At 37.3% G+C, this 25,619-nt stretch overlaps 1 protein-coding gene across 3 annotated transcripts in view; it reads right to left on the bottom strand.

The window, feature by feature from the left end:
- Agps (alkylglycerone phosphate synthase) overlaps nucleotides 1-25,157 on the bottom strand; it is a 131,740-nt gene extending 106,583 nt beyond the window's left edge. For 2 of the 3 annotated variants that reach the window (XM_074071158.1, XM_074071160.1), the window contains exons 1-2: nucleotides 24,823-25,157; nucleotides 2,022-2,111 (exon numbers count right to left, since the gene is read on the bottom strand). In XM_074071158.1, coding sequence (XP_073927259.1) covers nucleotides 2,022-2,111; nucleotides 24,823-25,142 — 410 coding nt within the window. In that variant the 5' untranslated portion in view covers nucleotides 25,143-25,157. The remainder of the gene's footprint in view (nucleotides 1-2,021; nucleotides 2,112-24,822) is intronic. The other variant, XM_074071159.1, reaches the window with a different exon arrangement.
- Between the last annotated feature and the right edge of the window lie 462 nt (nucleotides 25,158-25,619).

The following is a 25,619-nucleotide window of genomic DNA, read 5'->3' as shown; positions in this document are numbered from 1 at the left end:
GGCAGCAATCTCCCAATGTCTAAAACCAACAGATAAATTCTCTGGCTCTATTACTGCCTGGATAAAAATCTCCATCAGGACTATCCAATTCCCTTTGCTCTGAATTTATGCGCTAATAATATCTGAACTTGTTATTTAGATACCTTAATATCAGAAAGGGCACTAGCAAGTATTCCTATTGAATACCTAACTACAAATGAATCCACTGGAGTTCTATTTTCTAAAATCAGTCTCTTCTGATTGTGTCAGATCCCTACAGCCTGACTTCCTCTGGGAAAATTGACAAATCAAGTGTCAGTACATCCAAAATGAGAACCAGATTCTGAACATGCAGAACCTTCTAAAGTATAGTTATAGTTACCTGTGATGTTTTCTATGACTAATCATTCATTTCTCTCTCTCTTTCTCTCTCTCTCTCTCTCTCTCTCTCACACACACACACACACACACTTCTATCATAAATCATTATAAGCCTATGGTATTCTACATAAAATTATATGTATCTTAGGCTTTTCAATGGCACTGTGCTGAAGTATAAGTTACTGATACCCCCTTCCTTTTTTCGTGGTCCTGAAGTTTGAACTCAGGACCGCTTACTAGGCAGGAGCTCTACCACTTGAGCCACGCCTTCAGCCCTTTCATACAATAGAAGCACTGTAAGTTCAATGTCCAAAGAAAGTGAGAGAAATGAAGACGTCTCTCAAAGAAGAGAGTTTGCCTCTAATTTAAGAAGACTTATTTTTTCTCCAGAAGATTTTGAAAAGCCAGCCTCTATAAGTTTCTGCTGCATTAGGCATTAATCCATTCAAGACATAAAAGACTCAATATTTAGAACACTGGTAAATTTAATTTTAACCAGAAATCCCTTCAAGCTGAATTAGACATTTCTCAATTAAGCCTTATGAGTGGAAATGAGAACGCAAATAATATTTTTCTTATTAAAAATGAATGTCAACATATTGACACACCTTCAACAAAATTAGTTTCTAGGGGCTGGCAGAGTAGCTCAAGCATTAAGAATGCCTGCCTAACAAGTATGAAGCCCTGAGTTCAAACCCCAGTGCTGTAAAAAAAAAAAAAAAAAATTAGCTTCACATTTTACTTCAGGAACAAAATATGTATATAAGTCAGAAAAATGGAATGATTAGGTTGCAAAGAAAAGGAAGTAACTTCTCCAAACAAATAAAACTTATTTTCTTGCTGGCATTTCCATACCATATAAGTTTAAAAAGTACATTAACCTAAGCATGTTAATGTCCAATAGATATCAAATCCTAGTGCAATACTGGAATAGACTCATAATATATCTGACCCAATTTTTTACTTAGTAAAATTTTACTTAGGTAAATTTTTAAAGCCAGCATTCAAATACAACATATTTATATTCATTGCCCTTCAAAGTTCAAGATTCAACTGAAAAACCGAAACACAGATCTGACGGGCAGTGATGCTTAAAATCAATCAAGCACTCACTTCATGCTTTGTCCACATCTGGAACAGTTAATATTATCTCAGAAAACAATTTTTAAACCCTATTTATATTCACATAGACCTAAAATTGTTACCTTTCATTACTATCCACATTCAGATATAAATTTATTTCAATAAGTCAATGGCATACAGACAGGCAGTGGGGTGACTACAGACTTTGTTTGGATCCTGATTCAAATAATCTACCTATAAAAGTCATTTGTGCCGTAATTGGGGCACGATTGAAGACAATGTGAGTACTGACTAGATAATTAGATATTATAAAATGTTTGTTATTTTGGGAGTATGATAATGGTAATTCACATATGATGGATTGTATTAGGTCATTTTTAGGATACATACAAATATTTAGAGGTGCCATGACAGTGTGAGAATTTAAAATATTACAGAAAAAAGGAACTATGGCAAAATGCTGGTAATTTTTAAATTGGACAAGGGATCATTATATTATCCTCTCTATTTTTACAGCTGTTCAAAATTTTTTGTAGAAAGATAGAGAAAAAGGAATAAAATAAACAAACCAGAATTACCTTTTCCCAGTTAACTCAATTTGGCCCTTCTTATTGAAGAAGAACTTGGAATCATTATATCCCCATCCATTCCATTTCATAACTTCTTGCCTAATGAAAAGAAAAAAAAAAAAGTGTGTGTGTGTGTGTGTGTATATATATATATATGACCTACATTAAACATCTCAACCTTGAACAGCATATCATTAACAATTAATTTTCAAAATAATTTAAAATCATTATACCTGCTAAAATGAGTATATATAAGATGTCTACAGATTGATATTTCTAAAAAAAAAATAATCAGTCTGATGAGCAGCACAGGGTTACAACCAATAAATTTAATGCATTCAAATGGAGGAGTGGCTGGTGGAGTGTCTCAAGTCATAGAGCATCTGCCTAGCAAGCACGGGGCTCTGAGTTCAAAGCTTAATACTACCAAAGGAAAAGGAGTCAGATGAAAAAGGAAGAAGATGTACTTAAAGTAGAAATATGCTTCATTTTGTATGTTACTGACTTAAATTGTAGGAGATAGCCTAGCATGTGCAAGGCCCTGGGTTCAATCCCTGACACTGCAAATAAATAAACTGTATGATGTCCTGAAGAGTTTTGCAATTAAATCTAAGAATTCACTTGAAAGTTGGTATATATTAGAAAAACATCATAATTATTAATTTCCTACTATAATGAAAAAGTACAATTTATAAGGTGGGTTCACTAATTGTAAACACGTTAATAGGCAGGTTAAAAATCTCACTGGGCATGATGGTACACGCCTGTAATCCCAGCACTTAAGGGGTGGAGGCTAGAGGTTCCCGAGTTCAAGGCTAGTCTGGACCATACAGTGAGACTCTACCTCAAAAAAACCTAATAAATAAATAAATATCTGTGTTGGTTTATAAAAAGTCCAAATCCTTCAATATCCATGTAACTGCCAATCTCTACTTTCACATATATATTGTAACAGTTAATGACTATATCAGTTTTCAGTACTCTAAAACATTCTAAATTCCAAAATACCAATATTTCATAGTTTTTCAAACTACTTTCATCAAAATGAATAATAACTCAGTCAATCCATTTTGCACATCACATAGGAAATACATAGTCTGGACCTGTGTAGAATATAGTAGGCAACCACACTGAAATATGGTATCAGTATTAATTACATGTTTAACACAGTGTGCTACTGTGATCTTGGTTACAGCAATAAATTAGACATAAATCTTCTTACCATGAAAATAATTTAATGAAAAGTGATCAGTATCCAGAAAGTAATCTGTCACATTAAAATTTCGAAATAGCTGAGCATAGTGGCACATACCTCTATACTCAGCTAGAAAACTTATCTCTTTAAAAACTGCCCAACACCAGAGGCTCATATCTGTAGTCCTAGCTACTCAGGAGGAAGAGATGAGGAGGATCATGATTTGAAACCAGCCCTGGCAAATAGTTCAAGAGGCCCTATCTTGGAAATACCCAACACAAAACAATGCTTATGTAGTGATTCAAATGGTACAGTGCCTGCCTAGCAAGCATGAAGCCTTGAGTTCAAAATCCCAATGACAACAAAATAATAATAGTGAACTGGAAGTGTGGCTTAAGTGGTAGCACACACCTGCCTAGCAAGCACAAAGGCCTCAGTTCAAACCCCAGTACTGCCAAAATAGTAATTAAAAAAATAGTAATAATTCAAAATAAACAAAGATACACAAGCGTTCTAATTATCCATAATTCTCAAGGAAGAAGAAAATACTGGCAAGGAAATTTTTTCTTCTGGTAGTACTGGGATTTGAACTCAGGGCCTCGTGCTTGCTAGGCTAGTGCTCTACCACTTGAGCCACTCTCCCAGTCCCTTTGGCTTTACCCAGGCTGACCTAGAACTGCAGTGCTCCCAATCTCAGTCTCCCAAACAGTTAGGATTACAGGCATGTGCAAGTGACGCCAGGCCTGGGTCTCACATTTCTATCTGGGCTGGCCTGGACCAATATTCTCCTATTGCATTCCTATGTAGTTGGGATGACATTCATGTACCACCACATCCATCTTTTACTGGTTGAAATTGGGTCTTATGAAAAATCACAGCCTCCCCAACAGCTGCAATTACAGGCACACGTTGGAACAAATTGTTTGTTACAATCATAATTCTTGCTCTAGCTCAAAGGTTTTACAAACAAGTGGTACATGAACATAATACATCTGGTCCAGATACAGGCAACTAAATATGTACTAAAATCTCCATCTCTACACAAAATTGAGACAAGGAAACTAAGAACAGTCTGTTTAAAATTGTGATTTGCTAGCACTCAGGAGGCAGAGACAGGAATACCACAATTCAGAGGCCAGTCTGGGCTACATAGTGAGACCCTATCTCAAAAAGCCATAATAATAACAAAAAAATAATAATATAAAATTATGGTTTGCTGTCAATAACATAAAATTCCAATACAATACAAACTATTAAAAAATACCTCAAGTATCAATCTAGAGACTGACTAGATTTGTAGATTATTCAGTTATAAGCTAATGTCCAATATGTTCTTCCAACTACAACATTCCTAACCCACTGTAGAAGAAGTTTTGGAACAGAAACATTTGGAAAAGTCTCTATAGAAAAACTTCAAACTAGCAGAGGCCACTATGAGAAGGGGACCAGAAAGAAGTGAAGAGGTCATCTCTACAGATGAACCAATGTAGGTTGCAATACTGTATGGAAGCAACACTACGAATGTCTCTGTATAGCTATCATTATCTCAAACTAGCAAAAAATGCTATGTCTTTCTTATTATCTCTTATGTTTTCTCTTCAACAGAATTAGAGAACAAGAGTGTGGAACAGGTTCTGCCCAGAAAGGGGGGGGGGGAAGGGAGCGGGGAGGAAGGTGGCCCAAACAATGTATACACGTGAGTAAATGTAAAAACGATAAAAGAAAAAAAAAAAAAAACTCTTTGATGATAAAAAAAAAAAAGAAAAACCTCATGACCAATGTCACCAGCGACCCACTCATTTTCTTAATCACTGAATTTAAACATTTATCATGAATTCTAAATTCTACAAAACAGTAGTGTGATATTATACAAAATAAACATAAAACTACAAATGCAGTCATTTTACTTTGGTATTATAACCATCAAGCACTGGGAAATCATTTCAGTTCAGATGTTCAGCTTGGCATGTTTACCAAGTTTAAGAATGAGGATCATTTTCCTTAAAATTATTCCTAGAATTAAAAAATATATTCCCAGATGACCCCAAAGTAAAAAGTTAAACCTAGTCATACGGGTTCACTCTTAGCACTTCCAGAAAATGAATCAAGGTGAGGAGGAAAAACCTGCCTTTACATACAATAAGAGAAATTTACTACCGAAGAGTCTTTGGCTTTAAATATGTAAATTGGGAAATATCCTAGAGAGTTTCCAAGTTTTCAAATGTAGGTTGATGTGTCTTTTTCTCTCTCTTCATTCCAATCAGGAAATTCTTCCTTACTGCTATAGTTTAGGTCTGGAATTTTCCCCCAAAAGCCCAGGTGTTAAATGCTTGGTCCCCAGGCCATAGTACTATTGGAAAGTGGTGGAGTGTGTGTGGGTAGGACTTAGAAGATGATCTTATGTCATTAAGGGACTGTGGACCCCTAGTCTCTTCCTCTCTCTTTTTTCACATCCCAGTCATGAGGTGAACAGTTTACTCTACCATATGCTCCCTTGCCATGATGTGCTGCCTCATCACAGACCCAAAGCTTCAAAACTGTGAGCCAAAATAATTCTATTAATTTGATTTATCTCGGGTATTTATTTTAATAATGGTAATTAACTAATACACTTTTGATATGGACCTTACCATATTTATACCAACTCAGGAATAGTCCCAAAGTTGAAATGTAGGCACTTAAAATGCATTTGTGCCCAATATAGTATTTCAGTTATATACACAGTAAGTAGTATATAACTAAAATGTAAGTTATCCCAAAATCAATCTCCTGAGTGCCCCTGTATTGAATAAAAGTGGGTAAATTTCCCGGGCTTGTTTTAAACTTTTATGTACATGTACACTATCAAATTTCTAATATAGCTGGGGGCATGATTCAAATGGTAGAGTGCTTGCTTAGACCATACAAAACCCCCGTACTCCCTGTACTCCAAAACCAAAAAACAATTACACACACACATTTAGATGTCTGTAAATTTAGATGTCTTATCTCAACCAGCAAAAACCCTTGTTCCTTCCTGTTATTGCTTATACTCTCTCTACAACAAAATTAGAAATAAGGGCAAAATAGTTTCTGCTGGGTATTGAGGGGGTGGGGGGGAGAGGGAGAGGGCGGAGTGGGTGGTAAGGGAGGGGATGGGGGCAGGGGGGAGAAATGAACCAAGCCTTGTATGCACATATGAATAATAAAAGAAAAAGAAAAAATAAATAAATACATAAAACCTCAAAAAAATAAATAAATAAATGGTGGTTAAGTATAGTTTCAAATTTTCAAAATAACTTCCTATATAGAAGTACCTTGAAGGGTATTATAGCATTAACGTTTTAAAATTACAGTAAAGCTCTACACACTACATAATTCAAAAGCTAAAAAGATCCTTAGAACTACCTAGTATGGGGCTTGGCATGGTGGCAGCTACATGGGAGGCAGAGATGGGGCTACTGCCCTCCAAGGCCAGGCAGAGCAAAAGCTTGAGGACCCTGTCTGAAAAACAAACTAAAGCAAAAAAGGGCTGGAGACATGGTTCAAGTAACAGAGCACTTACCTAGCAAGCATGAGGCCCTGAGTTCAAAATCCTAGTGCCACCAAAAAAAAAAAAAAAAAGAAACTACCTTAACTGTTCCATTATGAGATAAAGAAACTGGATATATCCAGAGAAGCATGCATAGTCACATAACTAAACTCCCAATCTCATGAGAGGTAATATCCAAAACCCACTAAGTCATGTCCTCAAGTAACCAACATAATTTGAAGGAACCCTTTTTCACCACTTCAATATTTTTCAAAGTACTATGTTATTGTTGCTGTAGTCATTCTTCTTTACTGACCTGAAAGAAAACATTTAAAAATCAGGAATATCGTTGTGTCAATAAGCCAGATGCCCAATACCTCCCCACAGTGTAATAGATTCTGCCATTCAGAATAATCATACCAAAGCACTGCAAGCACTAAAATGAGGAATGATAAAAGAACCTCCAAATTTCCGTAAGATTCAAATAAAAGGATGCAATTCTCAACCAACACAGCAGAAGTCAATGAACCAGTATAATCTCTCAGGCATTCCAATTATTGAAATTAACTACACCAAATTTGATGTCTTTAAAATACAAGACTCTTCCAACTGCCAAAAAGTTGCCTTGATTTTACTCCATAAAAAAATAAAACAAATGTCTGAACACTTACACATCTGATTACAAATGAATGATGCAAAGGCACCGCATTAGCTGGTGTTAACAAAAGAAAATAGACTTATAAAACAACATCACCTATACCACAAGGTGGCAGTATTCTCCCATGATATGAATGGTTTGCATATTTCATTTTTTGCATTTTCCAGGCCTCTTACTTGCACAATTGTTAAATAAACATTCAGATTTAGCCTTTCATTACTAAGACCGTAAAGAGTTTTCTCCTTTAGTCTTAAAATGGGAGGTTTTTCACTTTCAAGTCTCTTTACATATAGGTTAATCATTAAATTACTATTCCTCTACTAGTAATAAATTGCAAGCATCTAGGTATAAACGCAAAGTTTCTACCATTATTATTATTTCACCACAAAACAAGGAAAAGGTGGAGCATGGATGGCACACACTTATAGTCCTAGCACTAAGGAGACTGAGGCAAGATGATGGCAAGTAGCCAGCAAGCCCTGTCTCTGTCTCTGTCCCTGTCTCTCTCTCTCATACACACACACACACACACACACACACACACACACACACACACACACACAGAGAAAAAAATATGAATGAACAAAAAAGTTCAGTTAGCTAATAACTTTTGAAAAGTTTCTCTGAAAAAACTGTAATAATCCAAGTTCTAATAAAAGATACTTCCCTACTTAGTTCAGATGAAAACTAAGTTTTTGCCTATCTTTTTTGAGTTAAAAAATGATCTCAGAGTTTTTGAAAAGTGAAAAGAATGAAACAGCTTCAGTGCTGGCTTTTCAGCTAATGTCAACATCAGTTAAATTCAAATCAATCCCATATGCAGTATAATATCCTCAAAGAATTTTTTGTTGTAATTAAAATTCTTACTATATTGCATGATTAATTACTTTAAGACCAGGATAACCTAAAAGAAATCATGAAAGTGAACTAAGAAATAAAAGTGATGAGAAATACAGCAAGACTTCAGCAATAAACATATTCTTTAACAGATATGCTATTTAAAAAATTCCTAGAGAGCTAGATGTGTTGATGTATACAAGTAGAATCCCAGCACTGGGGAGATGCAGGCAGGAGGACCATGAGTTCAAGGCCATCCTGGGCTCTGTAGCAAGACCCTGCCTGAAAAAACCAAAAATCCCTAAAAATGAAATTTTATTTAAAAACAAAAAAATTTGAAGCTGACATCCCATTAGAAATATAAAAGCCCAATTTGGGGGGGGAGGGAGCTTTGCAATGTTTTACTGATTCAAAACTTAATTTAAAATATAGATGTTTCAAAATAAATTTAAAATCATGTTCATATTTAGTCTACAGGTTCTATAAAATTATTTCTAAAAACTCAATAAGAAAACTTTAAAACTATTTACAGTGTATACTGTCGGAATCTGATAGTGAACTCATTCCTTTTCAAATGGATAAATTAATAAATATAAGTACAATAATTAATGAGCTCTTTAAGAGAAAGCAAAAGAATTCTTTTTAACTAACACTGCTATATATCTCAGGTTTCAATATTGCTACATTTGACTTGGAAAATAAACGAATGCTATCAGGCTTTGACTATGTGAAACCATCAAACAAGTAAATCATACAGCATTTCCTCTTGCCCAATATAAATCTCACCAAGCTACATTCATCTAATTATACTTCTATTTCCTAAAGAGAGAAACAGGTCAACTGAAATGGCCATAGGTACAACAATCTTACTTTCTATCATGAATTAGTCTGCTGCTTGCTAACTAACTTTGGTTATTGATAAGGGTAGTTAACACGAGTTAAAACTACCTAAATATAATTGACTAGAGGACTCTGACAACATTGGGTTGTAAGATGGTTGAACAGGTAATATTTCTGCACTCCGGACAATAAGCCTTCTTACAAAACTTGCATTTTACCAAGGTACACTTTGAACATCAACACCAACTTCAAACTTCCTTCAAACATCCGCATTGTAAGTTTTGCAGCTCTAGTTACCATAATAAACATTTTGTCCTTTGATGTAGTAAGTTACTAATTTTCCCCAGTGTGATAGTGCAAAGTGACTTAAGTATGAGATTTCAGAGTGCAGAAAGTTGTTACACCAAGAACATGAAGAAGAGGAACCCATGCGCAATACTAGTAAATCGGAGAAATCATGTACTAAGCTTTCATAGGTACTACCAATTCCATGACTGAGCAATATAACCCCTGGATTCCACAAGAGAACATGTTTGCTATATTCCCCTGGGCACTGTTCATAACAGTAGCTGGTGGTATCACTAGAGGAATAAATAAACAAAATGCAAAATACGTTCTGTGAAATATTACGCAACAATCAGAGGCAGGGTGGTAGACAGACAAACATACAGAAACTCGGATTTTTAAACAATGGAAAAGAAAAGGAGAAACAAGACCCATGGCATAACAACATTTGGGAAAATTAAAAATACACGCACTAAGTGGCACTATATGTTACAAAATGTACATACAAGAACATCTATCGGGAGCCCACAGGAAGGGAAGATGAAATTAAGAATTGGGGATGTACGAAAATAAAAACAAATGCCATAAACTAAATGGTATAATTACAACTCCCTGAACCTGAGGTAAATATGCTGTTCAGCCCTTGAACCTCAGAGCAGTTTCTCTCTATTGCAATAAAACAATCCTTTTTTTCATATATATATACACACACATGCAGGAATTCCATGAGGGTTTATTATAAGACCCATTGTTAGTGTTCCCAGCAACTGCTTCAAGTTTTTTTTTTAAATGAAAGAATTCCATTTGAGTCCATTTCAAACATATAATAAACCAAATATATAAAAATACATATTTAACTCCCTACAGTCAACTTTTTTGTTTTTAAAACTGTAGTGCAAACTGGCTTCAAAACTTGTGATTCTCTTGCCTCTACCTCCCAAGTGCTGGGCTTATAGGTATGAACCACCACATCTGGTACAATCAGTTTATAGTTTGCAAGAAATTGCACTTTAAAGAAATTTTTAAAAATTTGAATTCAATGGTCAAAGATTGTGTTTCAAAAGTCTAACTCCTTCTATATTTGCTATGGGTAAATGAATAAAAGAAAAAGGAATGTACAATTAAGTATAAGAGTTAAAACTTTTGTAGACAAAGGGTCAAGGAAGGGGGTCAAAGAATGGCAGATGGAACAAGTAAAGCAATGCCAACCTTACACACTGGGAGAATAATCTAGAAGTCACTATTAACATCAAGCTCTTAGGGAACTTTCCTTTACCCCCAAACTTCTCAGACACTAGCCCAAATTCTACCAATTAAAAATGTATTATTGTTTAAATAATGTCTTTGAAAATGGAAACAGATGATTATTCTTGCATATCTGTACTAAAATATGTTACAAACATTTTGGGCTAGGGCAGAGACAAGTGCGCACACACATATACACAAGCTTGGCATTCTCTAATCTGAAGGCCTGAAAAGGTACAACTATCTTATTCTCTTCCCTCATGTGTTGATCTATGTATGGAGGAAAACAACCCAAATCAGCATCAAGGAACTGTCAGCAAAAGACACTTGTGTCCCTCAACTATACTTTAAATTTCAAGATTTTGTTCCCTTCACTATCCACTTGTAATCTAATCAATGTAGTAATTTTGGCAACCACCACAGACTTTCTCTAGCACCAAACTGGAAAATGTAATTTCACTTTCATTGCTTGCTCACAGTTTGCTAGTAACTGGAAAAAGGAATTGGATCACAAGTTTATTGTATTGACCACTCTGTAAGTGATCAAAGGCCATTTCTAGTATAGCCCTGCATTTCTGTAGAAACTACAAAGCTGAACACACACACAAAAAAGGTGAATGTCTCCAAAAATGTATGTGCCACTTTACAACAGCAAGAAAAGCAGAGTAGTTCTCTTTCTTAGCTGTTCTTTAGAGTTAGACCACCAAAACCAGCAAGGGCATAAAAAGGCCAAGACTGAACTCCATACTTGCTTGATGGACATAGTATTCTTGTAGAAACTAGTTTCTTTTTTTTCTTACCTAAAACATTATTAACGTTAATCAGCAGTATCACCTCTACTTTAAGTGAAAGATAGCTGGGACTGTTAACTTTGTTTTTGGTAAAAAAATAAAGGAAAAAAATGAACTCCACAAAGTTTGGAGAGAACAAATTATTCAAATCAGGACCAAATCACATCAACAGGGGTTCTCAAATTTCTTGGCTGTATAAACATCAATTTGAGTACCTAGCCTGTTATTAGAAACTGTGGCAGTGGGGTCTCAGAATCCATATTATGAATGTGTACCCGTATCCATGGACCACACTTGGGTAAAACTACCTTAAGGCAAGAGAAAAAATCAAGAGTAGAGGCCATCTATTGAACAAAGGGATGCAAAGCTGTAACATCAGTGGTCTGAAATCAAGTTGTTCTCACCAACCTTCCCAAAATCAGGAGACAGGCAGGCATTAAGAGAGCAAACAAAGAGTAGAAACTTTAAATTCACTGTGCATACAGGAGAAGAGGGACCTGAGTAGAGCTCTGCAACAAAATAGGCCACAGGAGAGCAAAGTAAGGGCACAGATCACACAGGCTGGAGAGAAGAGAAAGCGTCACAGGAAAAACAGATGTGGGTACATGACAGGGAAGGCAGCACAAATCTGCCTCCAAATTTTACAATGGACTATTCTGGAAGGGAAAATGAGGGAGATAATATTTTTAGGTACATTGTAGGAATTTGACCTGCTGTAGAATTTTTCCTATTTTATTGCTTAGTCTTACAAAGCATAAAATTAAAACAAATATTTATCAATTAACTTGCCTTTAGCACAAGAATATGTTTATTCAGAGTCTAATATATGTGATAAGGCCACATATCACATAGTGGCAATTGTAAGCCATGACTCCTAAGAGCCACCAAAAAGAATTTCAAATAAGAAATAACACAGCAGTAAGTATGATGTGTGTGATACAAACAGCCTGTAATGCAATAGGAGAAACTACTGATGTTCTTCAAGCTTTGGGAAAAGAACACGTTCACTCTTCTTCCTCTCTGGTGTGTAAAGTGACAGTAATTAGCAATGTGCTTTCTCTCTTAGAATGTTAATTGTTGCCTTTGAGTATCTCCCAACTTCTTGTGTGCTTCTACCTTCAGAAACTATTTCAGTACTGGGTTCTTGCTACTTTCTATACAATTTATTCCAATAGTAACAGTAATGCATATTTATAAGCTATGGGTTTTACAATCATCACCTCTTCTTTCTCACATTAATCCTGTGATATAGCTATCATTTCCCTATATTTAAAACATTAGAAAATAGGTCCAGAAAGATTCAGTAACTTGTCCTTGACCATACAAATAGTGCATGACACAGCTAGGATTTAAGCTATGGTCATCAGGCTTCCACACTCCTAACTACCAAGATATGATTTCAAATACTCACAACTGCCAAATAAGGAGCATAGTACTTTAAATTCAGGCAATCAGTATTCATCTCTAGCTGAGAGGAAAGGGTTTCACTGTGGCTGTATTTAAACTTCCAGTTCTTTGGGAGATGACAGAAGCTCAACAGTTAAGCAGAAGCAAAAAGAGCACAAGGATTCTCCCACCTTAATGGAAGCATAAAGAAATACAAGAATCTCATGGAAAACAGCAGAGAGCAATAACCAATAGGAAGCAATAAGATCAAAGCAGTGTTTTCCATGTTCTATGTTGCTACCAGAAGTAAAAATCTGTGTCTGCTCTAAAACTTAGCTGACTCTCCAGTGTGGATGAAATCCCAACTCTTAACAAAGCACCAACCTACATTTTCACTTTACTTAACAGCTGTTACCAGACACATTAAAAGTTATCACAATTTCTTGTATACACCATGCCCTTTTATGTCTGCCTGTCTTTGCATTTGCTATATATCCCCTGTCTGAAGAACCTTTCTCTCCCTAGAGAACTCCTATTTATCTAGGGAATCAGTCCACATCACTTCTAGAAAGCTTTTCCAATCTTCCTCAAAATATGGCTCATTCTGCTATATACATTGATTATAACACTTACTACATCATATCTTCTCTGTGTATGAATCTCCACTCAACTGCCAATCACTTTTGCAATGTTAGAATGTAGCACTCATGCTTTCCCTGTAAAAGATGGGTCTGGTAATGGCATGAAAAATCATTTGAAGCAGAGAAAATAAAGAAAGGTAAACTAGGTTAGATATGAGACAAATTTCACCTGTGGGCTGGGTATGCAGCTCAATGATAAAGGGCTTACCTACCATGTACACAGCCCTGGATTCAATCTCTAGCACTCAGAAGAAAAAAATATCATCCAGGTTGGTGGTATTGCAGATAAACAGAAGTGTGTGGAAAACCATAGCTAATGAATGGAATCTATGATTTATCAATGGACTGAATAAAGAATGGGGACTATACCTCAGCAAGGTGTTATAAGACATGTGGGAGTGAGTAGAAATAGTGGAGTACTGGGATTGAAGGCAAACATAATGACCTTATACATGTAAACTGAGTTGGAGAAACCAGCAAGACATTAAGTTAAAAATGCCCAATAATTAAGAATTGAAAAATGAGATTTGAAAGAGATACTAACTTTAAAAGTTTCCCCAACCCAGATGTGTCAGCAAATGCCCGTAATCCCAACTATTTGAGAGATAGAAGAATTGTGGTTCAAAGCCAAACTGGGCAAAAACTAGCAGGGCTCTGTGTCAAGAACAGCCAGATGTGGTGGTACATTCCTGTAATCCCAGCTACTCAGAAGGTGGAAGTAGAAGGACTGTGGTCCAAGGCAGGCCAATGTAAAAGCATGAGACTAACTGAAAAACAAACTAAAAGAAAAAGGGCTGGGAACTTAGGTCTGTTAGAGAACTTGTCTAGCATGTAGGAGGCCCTGAGTTCAACCCCCAGCACCAAATAAAAAAAGAAACAAAAGAATTAAACATTAATCTTAGGGATTTGTACATGTTTAAGAAGCAGAAAGAAATCAGTAAGTGTTTGGTCAGAAAGATAGAATGTGGTGGGTGGGGGGAGGGTGGGAACAAGATAGTGCAATAACATGGGAGCTAAGGAAAGAGATAAGACTATTTACCATGTATTAGGAACTGGTCAAGATGACGAAGGATTTCATAATTAAGTTATAGATAGCTTTTAAGAGGGCCTTTTCATCTGGGTGTGGTGGTTCATACCTATAATCCATCCCAGCGTTTGGGAGGCTGAGGCAGGCAGATCATTAGTTTGAAGCCAGCCTGAGCTACACAATAAGAACCTGCCTTTAGGGAAAAAAAAAGAACAACATTTTCAAAACAGTAATGCAAAAAGTTACAGCTTTTTTTTCTTTTTCAGTACTGAGGCTTGAACTCAGGGCCTACACTTTGAGCCACTCCATCAGCCCTTTTTTGTGATGGGTTTTTCAAAATAAGGTCACTCGAACTGTTTGCTCAGGCTGGCTCCAAACCGTGATCCTCCTGATTTTTGCCTCCTGAGTAGCTAGAATTATAGGCATGAGCCACTGGTGCCCAGCTGGGCATAGTTTTAAGTAGTAGGAAAAGTCAACGAAGGGCTGATGAAAATAAACAGGGTATTTCCAGGAGTAAGTTTCTAGAGAAGGAATGGTCAAAAACAACGAGCAAACAGACAACCATTCAATGCTTAATAACCATAGTTTGGTTAGTTCATTTACCTACCAGGGAAGTTAGCTTTGTCCTATGATTATCACCTCCTCCTTCCAGACAACAGTTGATTAGAGCAAAGCAGACATGTGATCCAAGTATTAGGAAGAAGGAGGTTCAATTATTCTTGGTTATTAGCTGAATACCCCACAGGAGTGGAGTGCCATCTTTTACCACTTAAACAGAGGAGCCGAAAAACACTGATCTGCTCAGGAAGTATGCAAGCAGATCCTAAAGAGGATGAATGTAATAGAAATATTTTGCACTCATGTATGAAAATGAAAAAATAAGACATGTTGAAGCTATTCTAGGAATGGGGAAGGGAGAATAAAGTAGAATGATAGAGGAGGTGAATTCAACTATGATATATTGTTAAGAACTTTTATAAATATCACAACGTACCCAATAGAACAATATACCCATGCCACGAAGGCACCCAATATAACACAAATATGGTAATATATAATACGGTACCATACAATACAATATAATGAAAAAAAAAGCGATGATAGCAAGTAACCTAATGGTTTTCTGGATTTGAGCACTAGTTCTACACTGAGCCAAGTTCCATTCTTGCCCTTTGGTTCCTTGGTCCCCACATATGCTTATAATAAATTTCTTTGGAGCTGAGGGCACAGCTAGTTGAGCTTGCTTAGCATGGGTTCAATCCCCAATATACACACACAAAACAAAAAAGTCAAAAAAAAGTAATAAATTTTCATTTTCTACTTTAATCTAGCTTAAAACCAATCATGTTAATACATGCACCAAAACACAATAATTCCTTTTTTTTTTTAAGGAATACAATTTTACCAATTATAAAAAATTAGTGGTAGGCATGGCAAATTAGAATTTACTTTCTGAAAGCAATGGCAAATGGCAAGAACCTTGAAATAAAATCAAAATTACACTTACAGGCTAACAGTTACGAAGCTACAAACACTTTATGAAGACAAAACAGACACACACTATCCAGAATTCAAGACCAACTAATAAAAACAAAGGGAGAACCCTTCTGAAGATTTTACTTCAAACATGAAACTACAAACTTACTCTAAAAAACATGAAAAATAACATGAATTAACAATGGGTTGAGGAAAGAATAGGCTGATGAACAGATATGTGACAAGCAAGCACAGTAAAATGTTAATGGTGGAGTCTAGGTGGTTGGTATACAAATACTTATTGTAAAGTTCAACTTTGTGCTATGTAAGTTTTTCCGAAATAAAATGATTTTTTGGGGGTGAGTAAAAACTATTGATACCATAATCCTTAAAATACATCACCTTATATAACAAAATTTGCCTGAACAGTAAGTAGTACTCATCTGAGTAAGTGTGGAGTGATTTACTAACAGCAATGTTTTAAACTGGTATACTTAAGCCAGTTGCCTCAGCTCTCCCTCCTCATCACCACAAAGACCTAGGCAGAGTTAAGCACTGTTCTCCAGGCTCCCCATGGTTACTTTTTGCTTGCCCATTGAGACTCAGGCCAAAATATCTAATTTCCTTTTATCTAAATTTCTAGAAAGCTGCTCTCTTAAATTCATGTAAACCTACTCAAACATGATATAATCTTTCTCTAAGTATTCTAATCATTTTCAGTTTTTCATTCATGGTCAGAATTCAGTTCAAACAAGCAACTGTCCTTTATTTCTATCTCTGTTCAATGTTATGAATGAATTGATGTACTAAAATGCTCTTTGACCAGTTAAGGTCCTTTTTAAGGAAATTACTAAGGATTTAATTCTAAAAAGCTTACCACAGCCTTATTTATAATTGGGAAAAGTTGGAAACAAATTTAATAATGTACTGGTTAAATAAAGACTACCTACAATATTTTTGTAATATTTTTGAGTCACTAAAAATAATGTTGTGCATTAGTTATTTCTCAAAATAGAAAGTCCTACATAAGATAGTGAATGAAAAAATGGTAGCTTCAAGATATTACAGCAAGACCTTATACCCATGTGCTTATGCCTGGGTGCTACAGTGGTTAATCCCTTAATTTATACCAAGGTGCTGCAGTGGATACCTGTAATTAGTCTGCATGTTTGTCTTCATTTTGGTTATTTTCTAGTTTTTGTAATAAAATGCATGTTTCAGAATAACAAAAATCATGTATCCTTCCATTCTTCAAACATTCTGCTACTAGCAGAATAAGACTTCTGCTAAAGGTTCATATCACTACTAAAGTCAACTGCCACCCTAGTTTTACAAACATTATTGTATAGTCCACATTTTCTACCCTAATTCTTCCAATTCTGTCCTCATCCAAATGCCTTCATCTGTGCATTTGTGAGTCTTTGTACTCTCCCAACCCTTCTAACCCTGTCTCTTTGAAACGAAGTTGCCCTTCCATAACTCTACCAACCACCACTCCCGTTACAGCACTTAGTACCCTGCAATAACAGAAGACACACTGGTCCTTCCTAGCAGACCTTAACGACTCAGAAGGCAAAAACTGCACCCTAAACACTCCCCGCACCTGTGATTCCTCTGCCTGGAACACTCATTTGCCTAGATAGCCATGTAGTTAAACACTATGATCTTCAAATACTTGCTTTAATATCACTTTATCAGTGACATCCTATTTAAAATTTGAACCCTTCCCTTATTCTTTTTATACCATATCACTCATTACTTTCTAATTTAATGATACTTAACTTCCTTGCTTATTATGTTTAATTATCTATTTCACCCATTATAATATAAGATGCATGAGGGCAAAGAATACAAGTGACCAATAAATGAGTTGTTTAAGTCACAAAATGAATGTGAAGGGTTGTGAAGGAAAAGTGATATGGTCTGGTGATAATGGCATAATATTAAAGAAAAAGCTCTAGACTTGAGATGAAAAATCTAGAATCAAATCTAAGCTCTACTACTCACTAGTTACAAAGTGACTACTTCTGTCAAGTATCTACAAATTTCAGTTCCTAAACCATGAAACAGGATTTTGTGAGGATCAGATGACATAAACATATATAAGAGCAGCTGGATAGGGCTAGAGGTATAGCTCAATTGCCAGAGTGCTTGCCTAGAAAGCTCAAAGACTTGAGTTCTAATCCTGGTACTGCTCCCCCCACCAAAAAAAAGAGAAGGATGGCTGTAGAATTAGTTATTAATTTGAATAAATTATTTCAAAGGAGAAACTGATATTAAACAAAAGCATGAAAAGATTAGTAATTGAAGGACGTGACTGTGACTTGTGTTCCACTTCTAGGAGAAGAAAATCCAACAAAGGGACTTCATTTGGAAAAGACAAAGGAGAGATGAGTTAGGTTTCAATCTATAGCTGTACTATATACAACATGGAATCACTAGCCTATGTGCCCACTTAAATTTAAATTAATTAAAATTAAACAAAATTCCAAATTCAGCTCCTCAGTCACATTATCCATATTCAAGTATGTAATGGCCATATACAGTTAGTGGCTACCATATTAGGCGGTGCAGACAATACATTTCTGTAACACAGAAAGCTCTACTGGAGAGTGCTAATTTATAAAACTTGAGTTGACAGCAAATACCTGGCAGGAGAATGTGTGACTAGATAAAAGTTATGATAAAGTTCAAGCAGGTGTTATTTTAATATACCTGAAGCAGGATTCCAGTAGAGTTCGAGGACCTTTAGAAGAAGTGCAAAACTCAACCAATATAACACCTATATACATGGAAATGTCACAATGGAACTCCCTGTATAGCTATCTTAAATAAACAAAAATGTTTTTTTTTTAAATGGAGAATAGGAAGGTAAAACAGGTCCTATCTGGGGGTTGGTATCAATGGGAGGGGGAGGATGTAGTTAAGGGTGTATGAGGGTAAATATGGTGGAAGTATTAGGCACTCATGTATGAAAATGGGAATGTAAGACCTGTTGAAACTACTCCAGGAATGGGAGGAGGGAGAATAAAGAAGAATGACGGAGTAGATGAATTCAATTATGATACACTGCAAGAACTTTTGTAAATGCCACAATGTACCCCCAGTACAACTATATATATACAAATAAAACCCAACCAAGTAATAAGTCTGAGTGGAGATTGCAAACCTCCATTGAATGTGAATATAAGAATCAGATAATTTGCATTACTTGATCCTAAGATCTTGAAATGCATATATACTTCCATACTTGATAGTATGAAGTTTCTGACAGAGCAACTATAAATAGAATTTGGAGCCTCCCAGTGAGCTGACTGATAAGAATATGGTCAGCATTCCAGTCAAAACGTCTGGTTAGTAACTTCAAACATGCTGACAAGACCAAATACTACATGCAAGCACACACACAACAGTTTTCTTAGTGAATGGCAAGATGTTGAGAGCTCCAAATCTCACCTGGCAAACAAAACTCATCAAAAATAATTGCAGTTACTAGAATGGTAAAAATTTTCCTTATAAGTAAGCATAATTCAACTACTAAAACATCCAGAATTAACTATACAAATGCTTAAGAGACACAAGGCCCTGAGTTCAAACCCCAATGCTGCCAAAAAAAAAAAAAAAGAAATGCTTAAGAGAATCAAAGGCAGATACAGTTATTTATGCTCTTGTTTCAAGAAACTATGCAAAAACTGATTTTCTCAATAAGAAAATAAATCAAAAGGAATAATACCTACTTTCAAAGTTTCATAAAGTATCACATCTGACTGCAATAGCATTACATTTCCTTGTAGCCTAAAAGCAGACCACTTAATTCATTCCCAGATATTTTTATTAAGTGACCACAAAGTAGACAACCCTACACTAACTTACTGACATAAGGAAGTTTATTTGAAGAAGGTTTGGTTCATCATACTTCTAGAGAAGTATGAAACTCAATAACCATGGAGATTAAGTTTTCAAGGTTTCTTACACATCACAGTTCAAAGACAAGAGGTAGCCTACAGCCAGACAGAGACCCTCATGACTATTTCTCCTCCTCTATCCTCTGATCTTGGGTCCTCACATTCCCTTTCTTTGTTCTCTTTTATTCCCAACACAAGCCAAATAACAAAATTCACAAATAAAAAAGAGGCATGGCTCAAGTTGTAGAGCACCTGCCTGGCAAGCTCAAGGTCCTGAGTTCAAAACCAGTACCACCAAATTCACTCATGGAAGGAAACAGTTCGCCTATCTTTTTAAGCTATACATTATACTTTCTTAAATTCTGAATTTAATTTCACAGACTCATATTTTATAATTTATCAATAAATGCAACATAAACTAATGCCTTCGCTATTATGACAGTATTTGGTTATGATCTCCTTAATCACAAAAAGTCTGAAATTTATAGATAGAAACTTGATGAATATTAAGTAGATAATTTTTTTCCCCAGGAAACAATATCAAGTGTGGCACTACAGCATAGAGAAAGGAATAAAGGCTCTGGAGACCAGAGCTGAAATGACATCTCTTTCATTTCACAGTTATAAGACCTAAGAGAAATTAACTTTTCTGAGCCTTTACTTCCTCACCTATAATTTGTATACACTACCACTTACATTTCAGAGCTGTTGTGAGAATCAAATGAGATAATACAAATAAGCTTTAGAATGGTTCCTAACACATTGACTTATTTAAAATTCCTATTAACCCCTAGCTAGGAACTCATAGTATACTAACTATTTCATTCAGTATAACTACCAAAATAGGCTCTACTTTTACTAAATGATTTAAGTCATAAATCACTTGTAAATAACCTTTGCTGCAGAAATGCATAGGCTTTTATGGGCTTCAGGATGCCATCCTGGGAAACACAAGAGGTTAACTCAGCTCTTTTCCTGCTAGAAAACATCCGCCAAAGCTGTGGTAGATGCTAAAAAATGTATTTTTTAAAGAATGGTTCATGTAAAGGACATTATAAGCAAGTAAATTAATTAGTGGTGTTCTGAACCATAGGCGTTTATAACCTCAGTAAGAACTACCATAGAGCAGCTCTGACTAACGCAGACCACAATGAGGTTGTAACTAAAGTTAGAAGAGGGAAAGTGGTTAACAATGTGGAGGGATGCAAGTCAACTAGCAATTTCTACTTCTCTTTTTTATAACACTATAATAACTTGGAAAAAAATTGAAGGAAAAAACACAATCAAGGCATAAAAATGTGGCATACGTTGTTGACATTTATTGCGATTTTTAATTGCATTCAGAAGCAAAAACAAAATAAAAACTGTATATAGAATAATACACACTTAATGAAAAAAGAAAAAAGAGGTCCAAAAGTAACTGTCACCCTCAAAACTCTACTCAGCAACTTCAAATAATGAGAACATACTTTCCTTACTAGAAGTAATTGGGACCAACTCACAGGAAAAGTATGTAACAGGTTTTGGTTGATCAGCCCTTTTAACTGTTCACATTCCTCAGGATTCTCTCATCTCTTTCTTATTTTTGATCAGTCTCTAGACTCCCATGGAATTAATTTAGTCACATAATTGTAAAGTATCACCTAACACACTTTTGTCCAATGCCCTTCACCCCATCCTTTCCTCTTCCCGTTCTCACTGCCATTGCCTTGGTTTAATCCTTTTCATTATTTCTCATCTATTATTATATTACATACTCCCCTACCTGATTTCCTCATGGCCATCTTCACCCTTCTCCTATCCATTTTTAACACTGCAGCTGTGTGAGTTCTCCCAAACCCAAACCCATGTCTCTAGCTAGCTTCATTCCTTCAAGAGTTCTACATTAACCAGACTCCTCAGCTGTTTCATTTTTCTCATATTTATCACTATCTGACAGGCTATATTATTTGTCCACTGTCTCCACTCCAACTAGCAATGTAAGCTCAATAAGGGCAGTTTTTGTTCACTGCTATATGTTATTTGCATGAATGAGTGAATGAATGAATGGACTGATGTACTTACTATAGGTCAAACACTTCCATAACCTAATACCGCCCTCCTCTTTTCACTTTACTCCCGCCTTTACCAACACTGAATTGTCTAGTCACCCAAACACAACAAGCACTTTCACACGCTCTTCCTTCCAAATACCCATATGCTATTTCCTTGGCCTGGCATATAAAATCTCCTCACCATCCCCAATTAACCTGCCAAACTATCACCAATTATTTTAAAACCTTCTCCAGAAAGCTTCCCCTGACTCTACAGATAAAGTAGATTACCCTTTCCTTTGTGCTACATCTGTACCTTTACCTACAGTGGCGCTAATTCAACTACTGAAAAAACATGTATCTCCCTTCCTAGATTGAGGATTCATCTCCTTTTCAGTACCTAGGGCAGTCCCTGTCATAAAGCAACTACTCTGTAAATATTCACTAAATTAATGCATGATGACTATTCTGTAAGAGAAAGGAAAAGTATGAAGTGTCAAAAAGTCACTTCTCCAAGTCCATGATAAATTTAAATATAATGAGCCATGGGATAAAACAATGACAACCAACACCAACATCCAGAATAATGGAAGAGAAAAAGCCACCAAATGATTCCAAAATCATCAACTTTATGGATATAAATCCACCTTATTTGCTCCATATTTGCCTTTCCTTTAGGCTCAGTTCTATTACTGGCATCCCAAGGCCCATCTGAGCAGTAAGTAGTAAAAGGCACACCTAAGTTTCCCATGAATAATCTATCAAATTGATCAATCTCTAAGGAAGTATTTTAAGTTTCATTTATTGAAGAATTTTGTGTTTCACTTAACACAAATTAGTATTGTGCTTTGTGTTTAGTCAAAATATCAGCATTTCTATTAAACTTCTAAGTTATTTATATAGGACTGGATTTTACCATTAGCCATCCAAACCTGAACCAAAAACCAGAGCTTCCCACCAACTATAACCTAGGCCAGAAGTGGGCTACGGTCATGTTTAGTCTAGTGATGCTTCAGTCCTTGGCAGCCACACAGGAAACCTAGAGCAGTCACCTTCAGCCATAAGAAGCCTCATCCCTTACCCCAATACAAGCATTCCTATTTTTTTCTCTAAATGCTGTAGACAAAGGTTACTAAATCTAATCATAAGGAAAGCCTACCTTCCCTACTTTGTTCTACTACTGTGAACCTACATATAAATGTTAAATCACACATAGGTGTATACAAATGAGTAGACATGAATATATATGAAGCCATTTTTAAGAAGTAAAGGCTTACAGTTCACGTAACATCAGGGCAGCCAGAGAATGAGACCTGATCCTTGACTTCTTCCACTCCCACCCCTAAGTAACCAAATTCTGGAAAATATACCTCCTAATGTTTTTTCTCAAATAGGTTGCCTATTCCCAACAGCATGCTATTGTTCAGAATCCCAGCATTCTTCACTGGGACACAGATTCCTAACTGGTTTCTCTGTCTTTGGACACAATGAAAATTGCAGCTACTATTCGTTATGAGATTACGTAACAGGCAAAACACTGAGAACTTTTTTTTTTAAATATTTTATCTCTCAAGCATTTCTAAGCATTTCTTACTTATTTTTTTTAAGTGGTATTGGGGTTTGAACTCAGGGCCTCACACTTGGTAGGCAGGTGCTGTACTGCTAGAGCCACTACACCAGCCTGAGAACTTGATCATTTAACTACATTTTTCCATTCTCACTGAAACAAGGCAAAGCAGCAATTATTATACCCATTTCTTAAAGCGAGAGGACAGAAGCTCTGAGAGAGACTTGCCCAAAGTCATGCAGGTGAAACTGCCTAATGGAATTCAAACCAAGGTCTATGTCCATCAGAAGCAGTATGGTTTAAAAACTTGGCACTAATGCCTGTAATCCAGCACTGGAGAGGCAGAGACAGGAGGATCTCCAGCTCAAAGCCAACCTCAGCTACATAGTAAGACCCTGTCTCAAAAAAGAGTAGTAATAATAAAAATTTGACACTGAAGTCAATTTGATATGCCTTTGAATTCTAACCTGCCACAAAGCACACCTGCTAAACCTGCAGATTGCTTAATCTTTTTTTTTAAATTTCCATCTGTAAAATGGAAATTGCACGTACGTCACAGCTTCAGAAGGAATACAAGAAATAATGGATTTAGCATGATCTTTGGTACTCTGAAAGTACACATGAACACTAGGAACATCTTTTTTCACTCTCAAGGTTTATCCATGCTGACGAAACTACATTTTAGAAAATACCTTCTCCCAGTAGCTTTCATCAGATATTAAGATTTCCCCCAAAAGTCGAAGTTAAGATCTTCATCCATGGACCCTCGTTAAGCTTCTTACAGAGTCAGTAGCTGTAACATCACACTCTAAATCGTTAACTAGTATTACAGTTTATTACTCACTCATCGGTTTCCTCCCTCAAAGTCAAAATCCATGCCCCTAAGGAAGGGGAAACTACCCCACAGAAACCAGTTTTTCCAGGGCATTACTAATTCCCCTCTCACCCCACCCCACCCGCGCTCAGGCTTTCGCCAATTAGAAGAAATCCCTGCGATTATCGAGTGCAAACTTAAATCTCTGAGGAAGAGCATACTAGAACCCCCTGCTAGGCTAGCCATTCCATGACCTTAGCCCCAAAGAATTCATTTAAGGTAGAGAATGAATTCCCAGTCATCGAAAACCCAAGAAAAGGCATTCCTTTAAACCCTTCCCCAAAAAGAAGTCTTCAAGTCTATCACCTTCAGAGAGTGACCCGAGTCTCCCCTGCCTATCCCGCCCACTTGCTGACGGGGTCCGGGGTCTCGCCCGCTCTCTCTCGAAGGAAGTGGTTCTGTACTTCAGGGGCCGGGATGCTCTCCACCCAGGCGTATCCACTCCCTCCCACTTCGCCTGTGTCCTCCCGCGGCACAGGCCCGGCCCTGCCCGGCCCTACCCGGCCCTCGCCGCGGGATTTTCCCTCACCGCTACTCACCGTTTCTTGGGGATGGTGCCCGACTCCGGCGCGGCAGGAGTGGCAGTGGGCGACGCCGTGGCCGCCGACGCGGCTCTCCGCGCTTTGCACTCATTGGCACTAACAGCCTCCTGGGGCCGGCCCAGCAAGTGGCCCGACAGAACCCGCAGCCTCCGCCCCGCGCGACCCTGGCCCGAGTCTGAGTCCGCGGCAGAGCCGAAGCTCGCGCCAATCCCGCCCGTTGCAGCCGCCGCCTCCGCCATGGCTTCCGCCTTGTGCCACCGCCCCGGGCCGCTCGGCGCGGGTGAAAGGTCACTCAGAGCGGCGCCCGGCGCGACCATTCGCTACGGCGCATCCCGGCAGCCACCGCGGCGACTGCGCGGCGGGTGCCATGCGCCGGCAGCTTCACAGTCTCTGTCCACGCCCACCGTGCCCGCCCCTCCCCGGCCACGCCTCAGCCGGAGCACCTGCCCAGCAGGTGAGTTCCAGCCGAACCTGGATTGCCCAGGCCGGCAGGTCCAGGAGCCGAACCGCTAGCGCCCCCGAGGTATCATGGTGTCCTGGGGTGTGGCCTCAGCCTCGGAGGTGCTTTGGAGGGGAGGAGACTCCCTGGAGCAGGAGGAATGGGCGGTGCTGCTGGACCAGACCCCGGAACCAGCACCTTCCTTTCCTAAGAGGCCCTGGCATTCCACCTCTCCTTTTCCCTCTGCAGGGTCATTGAAGTAAACGCAAAACTGACCCGCATGGCATTCAACCATTAGAGCAAGTAACTGTCATTTTTCGCATTTTGCATGGCTTACTTCGTGCTGGAACTGGGC

Source organism: Castor canadensis, chromosome 4, assembly GCF_047511655.1.
Source record: "Castor canadensis chromosome 4, mCasCan1.hap1v2, whole genome shotgun sequence".
In the NCBI taxonomy this organism is placed as follows: Eukaryota; Metazoa; Chordata; class Mammalia; order Rodentia; family Castoridae; genus Castor; species Castor canadensis.
This window is presented reverse-complemented; position numbering and strand designations above follow the sequence as displayed.